Below are 14,770 nucleotides of genomic sequence, written 5' to 3'. Positions count from 1 at the left end.
AACAGCTTTGTAGATAGTCAGGTTACACAAGGTTGCATTTACACCCTGTACTCACATTAAGGTATTCTGTGTGTTTCATCGGTATAAGGTTTAATATCAAGGTATAGTGTTGTGAGCGTCTGCACCGCTAGTGACCTCCTCGTGGTCTCTAGCGTATGCTACGTTACAGCGAATCTTTCCCCTAGACATAACCAATAACGTGTCCTGTGATCACTGGGCCGTGAGCGAACGTGACGCTTGAGCGTCTCGCCTACGGCTGAGCGATCGTTACGCAAATAGCGTATCAGTACGGTATTTCTTAAGTAAGCAGCGTACAGTGTTCTTAGCTTCATAAGGGTTATTTATACGACAAAGGAATTTAGCATTGTCAAGACATTCACCATCAATTGCCTCCAGAAAGTACACAGGGACCTGAGATGGTGGATTCCAGTGGGGACGAATTAATACTCTGTGAGGAGGGGGATGTACACAGTGAAAGGGGTGAGGAATCGGAGGATGATGATGAGGTGGACATCTTGTCTCTGTAGAGCCAGTTTGAGCAAGGAGAGATTGATTGCTTCTTTTTTTGATGGGGGCCCAATCCAACCAGTCATTTCAGCCACAGTCATGTGGCAGACCCTGTGGTTGAAATGATGGGTTTGTTAAAGTGTGCATGTCCTTTTTATACAACATAAATGTGGGTGGGAGGGCCCAAGGACAATTCCATCTTGCAACTTTTTTTATTTATTATTTATCTTTGCATCATGTTAAGTTTGGAGCCAATTTTTTTAAGTGCCATCCTGTCGGACACTGCAGTGCCACTCCTAGATGGGCCAGGTGTTTGTGACGCCCACTTGGGTCGCTTAGCTTAGTCATCCAGCGACCTCGGTGCAAATTTTAGGACTAAAAATAATAGTGTGAGGTGTTCAAAATAGACTGGAAATGAGTGGAAATTATGGTTATTGAGGATAATAATACTATGGGATCAAAATTACCCCCAAATTCCATGATTTAAGATGTTTTTGAGGGGTTTTTGAAAAAAAACACCCGAATCCAAAACACACCCGAATCCGACAAAAATGTTTCAGGGAGGTTTTGCCAAAATGCGTCCGAATCCAAAACCAAAACACAAAACCCGAAAAATTTCCGGTGCACATCTCTAATGTGTATAAGCGGCACTACTTTGTGGTGTAATGTGAATTGGCACTATTATGTGGTCATGCCCCTTCCCCGTGAAGCCACGCCCCTAACAATTTGCAGCGTGCTTTGCGGCGTGCACTTTCCACGCCTGCATTTGTTCAGGCTTTCAGAGTAGTAATCCCTCCCACTTGACAGAATCCACCCCCTTAAACAGACCCTTCCCCCCCTTCCCCATTAGGGCTGCTTCCATAAATTTCCCGGGCTGCTTATCGATCCCAATCCGCCCCTGCCCGCATCACTAGGATCCGAGCAGGATACGGGAAACCTGCCTACTCTTCCGGGGGTGCGGGGGGCTACCCCAAAATATGGGATCCTCCCGAAGCTTCCGGGAGAGTAGGCAAGTATTGTTTTGCTATGAATGTCCGTATACTGTGTGTGTGCCTACAAACATAAGAACTTCTGCTACTCACCAGGTAACCATCCTTTGTTCATTTATTTATACGGAACGTTTCTGGTGTCTGCCGTTATTATCAGTCTGGGTGTTACTATCTGCTTTATTATATTTGTTTCTGCCATGTACTACCACTGTGAGCAATGAGTTATTTGTTGCAGTTTTCTCCAATCTGATTTCTCGTTTTAGCATATCCGTATTTATTCAGGATCCATAGTATTTGTCTTGTGTCTGCATTTTTAAGTGTATCCTGCATCAGTTCAGTCTGTGGAATTTGGATTTGGTTCCGCGGCCATGTTTTGGATACGGACGCGTTTTTGGCAAAACCTCCCTGAAAATTTTTTGTCGGATTCGGGTATGTTTTGGATTCGGGTATTTTTTTTTAAAAACCCCTCAAAAACAGCTTAAATCATAGCATTTGGGGGTAATTTTGCTCTCATAGTATTATTAACCTCAATAACCATAATTTCCACTCATTTCCAGTCTATTCTGAACACCTCACAATATTATTTTTAGTCCTAAAATTTGCACCGAGGTCGCTGGATGACAAAGCTAAGCGACCCAAGTGGGCGGCACAAACACCTGGCCCATCTAGGAGTGGCACTGCAGTGTCAGACAGGATGGCACTTATAAAAATTGGCCCCAAACAGCACATAATGCAAAGAAAAGAGAAAAAGAGGTGCACTGTGGTCGCTGGATGGCTAAGCTAAGCGACACAAACACCTCAATATCACAGGAATTATTCGTTCTAATCAGTGGTATTATTGGTCCAAATCACTGGAAGAAAATGCCAAAATCACAGGAATTATTCGTTCTAATCAGTGGTATTATTGGTCCAAATCACTGGAAGAAAATGACAAAATCACAGGAATTATTTGTTCTAATCAATGGTATTATTGGTCCAAATCACTGGAAGAAAATGACAAAATCACAGGAATTATTCGTTCTAATCAATGGTATTATTGGTCCAAATCACTGGAAGAAAATGACCAAATCACTGGAATCATTTGGCAAGATCACTGTAATTAATAATTAATTATAAATCACTGATATTAATTGGTAAAATCTCGCTATTGCCTGCCTAGTGAAGTGGAATCTAGATGGGATTTTGTACCGGGGACACAATAACTTCATCAATTGTCTAAATCTTAATGCACTAATCGCAGAAAACGGGCGCACGTCTAACAACGCACTGATTATACTGAGAACTGATTATACTGATCAATCACTGATTATACTGAGCACTGATTTTACTGAGCACTGATGATACTACGGAGAACTGACACTGAGCAGCGAGAACAGCACTGGACTAATGTTCTGTAGTATACTGGTCACCACAATGCTGCACTATACAACTATATACTGCTCACAACAATGCAGCACAGATATGGATACTTGAAGTGAAACCGAGCTGCAAGATACAGCAATGGCCTACTGTACTGTACAACTATATACTGTTGGTCACCAAAATGCTGCACTGTACTACTATATATACTGCTCATAAAAATGCAGCACAGATATGGAATGGATACTTGCAGTGACACAGAGCTGCAAGATACAGCAATGGCCTACTGTACTGTACAACTATATACTGTTGGTCACCAAAATGCAGCACACTGAGCACAGATATTTGCAGCGTACTGAGCACAGATATGGAGCTTTTCAGGCAGAGAACGTAGATATTTGCAGCACACTGAGCACAGATATTTGCAGCATACTGAGCACAGATATTTGCAGCACACTGAGCACAGATATGGAGCTTTTCAGGCAGAGAACGTAGCCACGTCCTCTCCGTTCAATCTCCAATGCACGAGTGAAAATGGCGGCGACACGCTTCTCTTTATATAGAATACGAATCTCGCGAGAATCCGACAGCGGGATGATGACGTTCGGCCGTGTTCGGGTTAACCGAGCAAGGCGGGATGATCCGAGGCTGCCTCAGAACCGTGTAAAATAGGTGAAGTTCGGGGGGGTTCGGATCACGACGAACCGAACCCGCTCATCTCTAATATATACCGTATATACTCGAGTATAAGCCAACTTTTTCAGCACTTTTTTTTGTGCTGAAAAAGCCACCTCGGCTTATACTCGAGTCAGTGGCAGTGCAGTGTGACAGGCAGAGCAGTGTGAAGTAGGGACACGGAGCGCACAGCGCGCGCCTCTCCTGTGTCCCTCCTGCATCTCTGGCGGCAGCAGCGGCGGGTCTATTAAAGGAAGTACCCGTTCCTTTAATAGACCCGCCGTGGCCGCCGGAGATGCAGGAGGGACACAGGAGAGGCGTGCGCTGTGCGCTCCGTGTCCCTCCTTCAGAAGACAGCGCGGGATCGACGGAGGGGTAAGTAACAGGCACTGGGGGAGCATATTTGGCACTTGGGGAGGGGGCATATGTGGCAGCATGAGGGACATATGTGGCAGCATGATGGGCATATGTGGCAGCATGAGGGGCATATGTGGCAGCATGAGGGGCATATGTGGCAGCATGAGGGGCATATCTGGCAGCATGAGGTCATATCTGGCACTGTGGGGCATATCTGGCAGCATGAGGGGCATATCTGGCAGCATGAGGGCATATCTGGCACATCTGGCACTGTGGGGCATATGTGGCAGTATGAGGGGCATATCTGGCAGCATGAGGGCATATCTGGCACATCTGGCACTGTGGGGCATATTTGGCAGCATGAGGGCATATTTGGCACTGTGGGGCATATTTGGCAGCATGAGGGCATATCTGGCACATCAGGCACTGTGGGGCATATCTGGCAGTATGAGGGCATATCTGGCACTGTGGGGGCATATCTGGCAGTATGAGGGCATATCTGGCACTGAGGGCTGTGTACGGCTAGAGCTGCATTTCCCACCCTAGGCTTATACTCGAGTCAATAAGTTTTCCCTGGTTTTTGGGGAAGAATTAGGTGCCTCGGCTTATATTCGGGTCGACTTATACTCGAGTATATACGGTATATATATATATATATATATATATATATATATACATATATAGGTTGAGCATCCCTTATCCAAAATGCTTGGGACCAGAAGTATTTTGGATATAGGATTTTTCCATATTTGGGAATAATTTCATACCGTAATGAGATATCATGGTGATGGGACATAAATCTAAGCACAGAATTGATTTATGTTTCATATACACCTTATACACTCAGCCTGAAGGTCATTTAATACAATATTTTTTATAACTTTGTGTATTAAACAAATTTTGTGTAGATTGAGCCATCAGAATAGAAAGGTTTCACTATCTCACTCTCACTCAAAAAATTCCGTATGTCGGAATATTCCGTATTTCTGAATATTTGGATATGGGATACTCAACCTGTATATCAAATACTGCTAGTGCATTCATGATAATGTACCAGATTAATAACAGCAATGTACCATAATAATTCAAGTGCTCAGCATGGAACCTGCTTCCTAGAGGAGTGGGGCCCACCAGGGGTTTCCCTAGTACCCTGGTGGGCCAGTCCAACCCTGCCCGTTGGCATACTGTAAAGTGCAGTGTGGATCACTTCTGCAAGCATATGCATGCACCATGATCTACTGCAATGGACATAATTACTTTCTTTTCCATCATGTATGACGTTGTAAAGCCAATGATGTTAAAATTTTATAAATCTCATTATTGTCATGTCGGCACTCCTGCTTCAAACTCAGTGTCCTGTTGTGCGTGTTGACATTGTAACTGTGGCAGTGCTCACGACTTACCATCTCAACCTATACCAGTTAATCTGGTTCCTAACCCTTTCTAAGCTCTTAACGTATACTGTGTGATGCTGGCCTCACCTGCTCTAACAAGGATTAAAATGCTACCAATTTTCCTGCCATTTCCAGGTGTGGCCACAGTGCAAACACCCATGAGCTGAATGCGTCTGTAGATGACATTGCCCAATAGGCTTCTTTTCACAGTGTGCACTGAGAGGGATCTAGTCAGATCCATACCAGTGTCCTCTGCAGTGTGCACATTATCCAAAGAATGCTTAGACGGACTCCCAGGTCATAAACCCAGAAGTCCTTGGATCACAAAAGACAGCTCTTACCGGGAGAGCTGTCCTTTGGGATTTGTTTCAAGCATTGGCGTTTGTTTCTATCATGGATGCAATGTGTGTGGTGCACACGGGCCCACACCGCACACACTGCCCTCATGATGTTTTAATACTTACCTTTCTGGAGTCCCGCAATGTGTGCTGCAGCCACAACAAAAATCACTCCCAAAATGGATGCCATGCACACGTAGTATGTAAATAGCCTCTAGACCATGACAGGCGCCATGTTTCCAGAGACCTGCGCATGTGCAGTAGACTCTGGCACAATGCCAGAGCCTACAGTGCCGTGGTGAGGAGCGGCCCCACCCGGAATCTGCACATGGACCCCCTCCTCTGTTAAAAGTTAAAACACCCCTGGTTTCAAGCATACAGCATTACTAAACCCTGATATGCTGTTGCATCTCACCCCATATTTAAAAACTATGTAAATACTAAATGAACACATGCAATAAAGGGCAGACTAGATGGTAGGTTATTGACTATTCTAAAATGCTTCATACATGTTCCCATCATTTGTGCAATCCCCAAAGAATCCATATAACTACTGTCATCAGTACTAACAGAGCCCTCAGCAGACCTGTCCACTCTGCTTGAGTGTAATCTGTCCAGCATGGCCGACGTCATGTAGTCAACTTGAAAACTCAGATCAAATGCAGGGCTTGTCCTCTGTATGGTTCAGATTCTGTGCTGCTCAACCAAAGAAATCATATTCTGGGTATTGAGTGTGATCACATGAGTGGTTCAGTGAAGAACACTGTAGGACTTGAACCTTAGTTTATTATATGTTTTTATATCACAGACAGAAAGGGACAGTTATCAAGTAGAAAGTTCTTGGAGTTAAAAACTGCCACACACTACCAGTGAGAGCGGAGGGACAAGCACAAAGAGGTGTGGGTAACAAGGAGGTGCAGTTACTTTCCCCTCCAATGCCAAACCAACCAATGGGGGCTTAGTCTTCACCACCTATGTATCCATTGCCTGGAAACTGTCAATCCTGGCACTCAAGTTGCTGAATTTATCATCCAGCAGTTTGATGTATCCAAGCATAATCAGTCAGTGATATGCAGTGTTTTTTTGAAACTCTAAACAGCATTCAGAATACCCCAAACCATTTTAAGGGAAACCACTATTATCAATGTAAAAAGAATCTGCCCTCTCTCCACTACAATAATGACCTAGCTATTTAGCATCGGCCACTGTCCTGGGCTCCTACTGGTAATCCTGGGTAATCTGTGAGTACCAGGGAAAGGAAATAAATACAGTGACCATATTACAGTAGCATCATTAATTATTTACAATCTCTTTGCTTGTTCTGACATAATCCATTGGGTTAAAAAAACAAGCAAACAAGTGGAGTACAATAAATAAAATTAGTTAATGTTTATACTCTATACCCACTAGTGCTGAAAGTAGGGTGGTATGGAGTACCATTAAGAAATATGGTGGTGGTACGCAATACCACCAGCCCACTGCTGGGGCATAATTTATAAGGGGCATTTTTGTGTGTGGGACATAAAATTGTGTCAGTGGCATAACTGTGTGTGGCATAATATGTTATATGCATTACGGTGTGTGGTATAATATGTAAGGCATTACGGTGTGTGGCATAATGTATAATGGGCATTACAGTGTGTGGCATAATGTGTAATGGGTGTTACAGTGTCTGGCATAATGTGTAATGGGCATTACGGTGTGTGGCATAATGTGTAATAAGCATTACGGTGTGTGGTATAATGTGTTATGGGAATTACGGTGTGTGGCATAATGTGTAATAAGCATTACGGTGTGTGGCATAATGTGTTATGGGAATTACGGTGTGTGGCATAATGTGTAAGGAGCATTACGGTGTGTGGCATAATGTGGCCATGCCCCTATTTTCATGTAGCCACTCCCCTAGTTTTGTGTGACCACGCCCCCTCATGACACATGACCATGCCTATTTTTAATATCAGTACCACTGAGAATTTTTTTTTACTTGCACCACTGAGACCCACCTACTTAAAAGATGGCTAGCCAATCAGGAGCTTTCTCTCATCTGTCAGAGGTCCTGGTCCCTGGAATATTGTGAGCAAAGCTAAGGTGTCAGCTAAGGCTGACAGACAATATAGCTTCAACTGCCTGTGGTTTCAGCTACTTCGCCTGTCACAACCATGGGCCCGATTCAGACCTGATCGCTACTGTGCGTTTTCGCACAGCAGGCGACTATCGATTGACTGCGCATGCGTATGCACCGCAATTCGCATGTGCGTCGCGAAACAACAACAGGCATCGCCAAACAGTGACAAGCTGGTGCAAAAATTTCAATCGCACAGCCATTTGCAAGCTGATTTAACAGGAGGAAGCAGTTTGTGGGTGGTAACTGATCGTTTTCTGGGAGTGTCAGGGAAAACGCAGGCGTTCCCCAGCATTTTCAGGGAGGGTGTGTGACTTCAGCTCCGGACCCGATCAGCCTGTTCTCTTCACACTGCAGGAGTAAGTAATTTGTTAGCAGTTTGGCAAACCATGGGGGTCATTCCGAGTTGTTCGCTCGCAAGCTGCTTTTAGCAGCTTTGCACACGCTAAGCCGCCGCCTACTGGGAGTGAATCTTAGCTTATCAAAATTGCAAACGAAAGATTAGCAAAATTGCGAATAGACACTTCTTAGCTGTTTCTGAGTAGCTCCAGACTTACTCGGCATCTGCGATCAGTTCAGTGCTTGTCGTTCCTGGTTTGACATCACAAACACACCCAGCGTTCGCCCAGACACTCCTCCGTTTCTCCAGCCACTCCCGCGTTTTTCCCAGAAACGGTAGCGTTTTTTCGCACACACCCATAAAACGGCCTGTTTCCGCCCAGAAACACCCACTTCCTGTCAATCACATTACGATCACCAGAACGAAGAAAAAACCTCGTAATGCTGTGAGTAAAATACATAACTGCATAGCAAATTTACTTGGCGCAGTCGCACTGCGGACATTGCGCATGCGCATTAGCGACTAATCGCTCCGTTGCGAGAAAAAAATAACGAGCAAACATCTCGGAATGACCCCCCATGTGCACTGCGGAGGGGGGGGGGGGCAGATATAACATGTGCAGATAGAGTTAGATTTAGGTGGGGTGTGTTCAAACTAAAATCTAAATTGCAGTGTAAAAGAGAACGGGGGACATTTCATATGGCTGTAGTGACATAAAATTCTGAATATCAGGCTGAATGAAGCAGCTGTGATAAGTGGAGGTGTCCATGGTAACAGTGGGCCTATGAGTTGACTGAGGAATCTGGTGATGGGAGGGGCTTAGCCCTTACAAGGAGAGGACTGACTAGGTTCTCCCTCTTTTCCTCAGAGAAAATTGACCCACCCACCCACCCTGGATGAGTTTATTATTGGTGTCGGCTTGGCGGGTTGGGACGGCCTGAAATTGTGGCTGTAATTTAAAGAGTTTTATAGATGCTCAGGAGATGTGAAGGTGGTAGAGTTTGATACATTACGGGACCGGAGTTCCATCGGACCAGGTGGGCTTCGGTCTCCGGTGGAGTTGGTACACACCTGAGCACCTTTTGGTTGGGAGTTGGGGAATACCTTGAGTGGAGAGTTGGCCATGGTATTCCCGATAAAGAGCAAGTAACACAAGGGGTGGCAAATGGCCCATTATGGCCCCTTGTGATGTGTGGGGGGCTGTACTGAAATTGGGCCCTTTAAAGCCTCCTCTTGTGATATGATGGGGGCTGGGCTGAAATTGGGCCCTTAAAGCACCCTTGTTATGCGATGGAGGCCAGGCTGAAGTTGGGCCCTTGCCTCCTCTTGTGTTTTGGTCAGCCACAGTTAAAAGGTTTAAAAGGTTAGAATAAATAGGGACTTTATTTAAATAGGCCGTCCCTCCTTGCCACCATACTATTTGTTTAATAAAAGCTGACAATTTTATTGGCAAACATTATTCTGGTGTCAGTGTCAGTTATTTCTTTTATGAATGTTGGTGTATGCGCATGAATGAAGAACAGTCTATGATAGACATTTTAAATAAAGCAGCCAGTATTTACCCTGCACAGAAACAAAATAACCCACCCAAATCTAACTCTCTCTGCAAATGTTATATCTGCACATGGGGGGTCATTCCGACCCGATCGTACACACTGCAGTTTTTCGCAGCGGTGTGATCGGGTCAGAACTGCGCATGCACCGGTGCCGCAGTACGCTGGACAGGCGGCCGACGGCCGTCCTTGCCTAGCGATTGCCTCTGCCTGACTGACAGGCAGAGGTGGTCGCTGGGCGGGAGGGGGTGGCACGGCGATGTTTGGTAGCCGTTTTAGTGGCGCAGTCTGGCCAACGCAGGTGTGGCCGGACCGCGAGGGGGGGCGGGCCGCAGCGGCTATGTGACGTCACGCGCAGCCGCTGCGACCTGGGCAACGACAAGTAACTTCCGGCCAGCCGCAGGAGTTGCACTGGCCAGGAGTTACTCAAGTACAAAAGCACTTTTGTACTTGTGCAGGAAGGGGTGCCGGCCTGACATGTGGGGCGGACTAGCCCTGTGCTGGTCGTCCCCACGCATGTCAGAGAAGATGATTGTAGCTGTGCTAAATTTAGCACAGCTACGAACAACTTGGAATGAGGGCCATAGTTTTGCCCAACTGCTAACAAATTTGCTGCTATAATCAGGTCTGAATTACCTCCTTAGTCGGGAACATAACCCACACAAAAGACAGTCATTGAAATCTAATAATCCTTCACTCCAATTAGGGACAGTATAGTCTCATAAAATAACCAAGTGTTTCCTGTGTGTTACAAATGGATACTATATTATAAGTTAAACTGAGAGAATGTGTACCATCAATGAACTTTGTTATGTGCACATAAAGTTGATTAATGTATTATAACGAAAACATTAAATAGACAGATACTGTATGATGCACAAATATGGTGTTAATAAGTACAAATTCATGGTGCTTTTGTTTTTCACAAATCAGGAATTGCTTTTACTAGCAACATGGAGAGTTGGCGAGAACTCCATAATTTTTCCATTGCTACAATGCGGGACTTTGGTATGGGAAAGAAGAACACGGAAGAACATATTCAGGAGGAAGCTCAGTGTCTAGTTGCAGAATTAAGGAAGACAAAAGGTTGGTGCAGAAAATGATGTACAATAATTCAAATGTACTTCATCCACTCCAAAAGGGTATCCGGACTACAGATCTACCCTAAAAAGTTCTACAGTCAATAGGTCTACCACTAATGGTAGACATGCATTAGGTTGACAGGGTCAAAAGGTCGACAGGGCCAAAAAGTTGACATGTAAAATGTAGGCAGCTCAAAAGGTCAACATGGTCGAAAGTCAACATGGTCAAAAGTTCGACATGACAATGGTCGACACGCATGTGGTAGACTCAAGTTCTCTCATTTTTTTCAACTTTTTTATACTTTACCATCCACGTGGAGTACAATTGGGAATAGTAACCTGTGCTGAGCACAGTGGTAGTGGAGCGAGACACCTTGTCCATGCGAGGGGATGTGGCACACTAATGGGGCTTGTTTACATAGTAACATAGTATCTAAGGTTGAAAAAAGACAATTTGTCCATCGAGTTCAACCTATTTGTGGTCTCCTATGCAAGTTTATTTGGTATAAAATTTTGACTGATGCTGATGTCTGCCGTTACGTTTTACCCCTCTTTTTTATAATAACTATAGTGCGTGACTATGCACCATAACCCTGGATATCCTTATCCATTAGGAATTTATCTAATCCATACTTAAAGGTGTTGACAGATTCCGCCATTACAACTCCCTCAGGCAGGGAAATCCAAACACGTATCGTCCTTACCGTGAAAAAGCCTTTACACTGTATTGTGTGGAATCTCCTCTCCTCTAACCTGAGCGAGTGTCCACGAGTTCTCTGTGTTGATCTAACCAAAAACAGGTCTTGCGCAAGATCTGTGTATTGTCCCCTTATATATTTGTAGATGTTGATCATGTCCCATCTTAGTCTCCTCTTTTCCAATGTAAACATGCCTAGCCTTGCAAGTCTTTCCTCGTATTCCAGCATCTCCATGCCCTTAATTAGTTTGGTCACCCGCCTCTGAACCTTTTCTAGCTCCAGGATATCCTTTTTTTAGTATGGTGCCCAGAATTGTACACAGTATTCAAGGTGTGGCCTCACTAGTGATTTATACAACGGGAGTATAACACTCTCGTCCCTAGCATCAATTCCCTGTTTTATGCATGCTAATATCTTATTAGCCTTCTTTGCTGCAATCCTACTTTGGGTACTACTGCTTAGTTTGCTATCTATGAGGACACCTAAGTCCTTTTCCAGTACAGAATCCCTTAATTTTACCCCATTTAGTAGGTAGGTGTAATTTTTGTTCTTGTTACCACAGTGCATTACCTTACACTTGTCTGTATTGAGGCGCATTCTCCATTTTGCTGCCCATGCTTCTAATTTAACTAAGTTATTCTGAAGCGACTCAGCATCCCCCTCCGTATTTATAACTTTACACAATTTGGTATCATCTACAAAAATTGACACCATGCTCTCTAGACCTTCTGTTAGGTCGTTAATGAAAATATTGAACAATAGCGGTCCTTATACTGAGCCTTGTGGCACACCACTTAACACTTCAGTCCAATTTGAAAAGGATCCATTAACCACAACGCGCTGCTCCCTATTATCTAACCAATTTTTGATCCAAGTACATATTGTGCTTCCTAGCCCTATTTCTTGTAGCTTGTAGATAAGTCTCATGTGTGGTACTGTGTCGAAAGCTTTCGCAAAGCCTAAAAAGATTACATCCACCTCTTTACACTGATCTAAGTTTGCACTTACTGTTTCATAAAAGCCAAGTAAATTGGTTTGTCAGGATCTGTCCTTCACAAATCCATGTTGATTCCTTTTAATGACCTTATTGACTTCAAGGAACTTCTGAATACTATCTATTAGAATACCTTCCAATACTTTCCTCACTACAGATGTAAGACTAACTGGTCTATGATTACCTGTTTCAGCTTTACTTCCCTTTTTGAATATAGGCACTACTTCCGCTATATGCCAGTCTTTGGGAACCATACCTGATATTACTGTGGCAGAAAAGTGACAAAACACCCCCTCCTCAAAAAAAGTGTCTACCTTTTTTTTCATGTCGACCATTTACATGTCGACCTTATGACCCTGTTGACCTTTTTACCCTGTCGACCTTTCCTATTGTCTACCTATTCTATGTCGACCTTTTGACTCTGTTGACCTTTTGACCCTGTCGACCTAATGCATGTCTACCATTAGTGGTAGACCTATTGACTCTAGACCTTTTTAATGTAGATCTAATAATCCACACCCCTTCAAAAGATGATAAGTAAAAAATACATTTCAGAAAAAAAAATCATACAGAACTTAAATTATGCAAAACAAAAAAAGTCATATGGAGATATATGGACTGAATATTTAAATTCTTTGTTTTGTTGTATACCAAAAGGTGTGTAACCTAAAATATTAGCAGTTGCATACAGTGGTTGCAGCAGCAGCTGCAGCGACATCAGGAGTACTGAGGGTTTACTCTGAATCCAATATGCTCTATTGCCCTGGAATTAGTTTTTTTACCATTTTTATTCAGCTTTCTAAGCACCAGTGCTGCCAGTTTTGTATTTAGTATACAGAAGGTTTACGTAAATTAGGAGACCTGAATGATAACAGCTGGCAATATACTGTAGCAACACCAAAAAGGCCAATTTAATGTAACTTTTGCCGGAAAACCCAAACTATTAAACAATTTAAGTCTCTCCACTCTGCAATATTGTTTTACTAAAGTGCAAAATGTGTACCCTTGAGCAGGTTCTGTGACTGACCGTAAACTTACCTAGTATCAACACTACAAATTGTTCATTTTTACATGCCCATACCACCCCCAACTTGGGAAACATTTATAGCATGATAGCGTTGACCACACCCATGGGGGCTTGACTAGCATTTCTGAAACACTAGGCTATCCCCAACACCCGTGGAGAGTAACAACATATGTGCTGATCCATAAAAATGTGGGATTGTGTCCTCAAATTTGGAGTGCCATGCTAGAACCAGGACACTTGGGAAATATCTGCTAGAACTGGGACACTTGGAAAGTATCTGTTAGAAGAACCGGGACACTTGGGAAAGTACTGTATCTGCTAGAACTGGGACACTTGGGAAGTATCTGCTAGAATGGGACACTTTAGAAGTATTTATTTATTAGCCGTTTCTTATATAGCGCAGCATATTCCATTGGCTTTACAATTAGAACAGTTATAGAACAAAACTGGGCAAAAAACAGATAGAGGTAGGAAGGTCCTGCTCGCAAGCTTACAATCTGTAGGTAAGTAGGCATTGATACACAAGGATAGATGCTACCTATCGCATACTGGTCAACCATATTGCTAGGTTCTTAATGGGTTGTATGATATGATCCCCCAGTAATTACCCAGAAGTATCTGCTTGAACCTGAACACATGGGAACTATCTGCTAGAAATTGGGACTCGAACACTTGGAAAGTATGTTTTAAAAGGGGTGTGATATGGTTTACCGGTGGTCAGGATGCCGACGGTCAGAAGACCAGTTAAACCTAACCTCACTTTACTCCCCCCCAGGCTAACACTAACAGTGGGCGGCATAGTGATGATCGGGATTCTGGTGTTGGCATTTCTTTTGTTGTGTATGTCCGGCATTGTAGCCACGTGTCAGGAATCCAATTGCCGCCTTTCTAATCGCATCTCTTTAAAGGAAATATTTTGTATTCAATCTAAAAATAAAATGTGCATTTTCTGCCTGTCTCTGCATCTTTTAGAATCATTTTTTGATCCTCGTCAGTACCTAAACAAAGCACCATGCAACATTATTTTCGCTATCATGTTTGGAAGTCGCCATGATTATGATGATGAAGAGCTACTTGATGTGTTGTCTTATATGCATAATTCCTTTGTCCTTGTCAGCTCAATCTGGGGGCAGGTAAGAGCCAAATAAAAGTAACTAAGATTAATTTACCAATGCTATCTGTTACAGACAAGTGAGCTTCCTGTGCTTTATTAAGGAAATTCCAGAGAATTGCTAATGATTACTATTTTGCGTCTGATCTCGTGTGTTGAATTAAAACAATTCAAAATAAAAAATAATACAAGCTTCCTTTTTCTATGGAAACACTCTGGATCCG

At 43.5% G+C, this 14,770-nt stretch overlaps 1 protein-coding gene across 1 annotated transcript in view; it reads left to right on the top strand.

Moving 5' to 3' along the window:
• The window catches only part of LOC134948020 (cytochrome P450 2A5-like), a 69,350-nt gene that overhangs the window by 23,923 nt on the left and 30,657 nt on the right, over window positions 1-14,770 (top strand). Inside the window, exons 3-4 of the mRNA XM_063935783.1 lie at window positions 10,568-10,720; window positions 14,408-14,568. Coding sequence (XP_063791853.1) covers window positions 10,568-10,720; window positions 14,408-14,568 — 314 coding nt within the window. The remainder of the gene's footprint in view (window positions 1-10,567; window positions 10,721-14,407; window positions 14,569-14,770) is intronic.

The sequence above is a fragment of the Pseudophryne corroboree genome, chromosome 8 (genome assembly GCF_028390025.1).
Source record: "Pseudophryne corroboree isolate aPseCor3 chromosome 8, aPseCor3.hap2, whole genome shotgun sequence".
NCBI classification, from domain to species: Eukaryota; Metazoa; Chordata; class Amphibia; order Anura; family Myobatrachidae; genus Pseudophryne; species Pseudophryne corroboree.
This window is presented reverse-complemented; position numbering and strand designations above follow the sequence as displayed.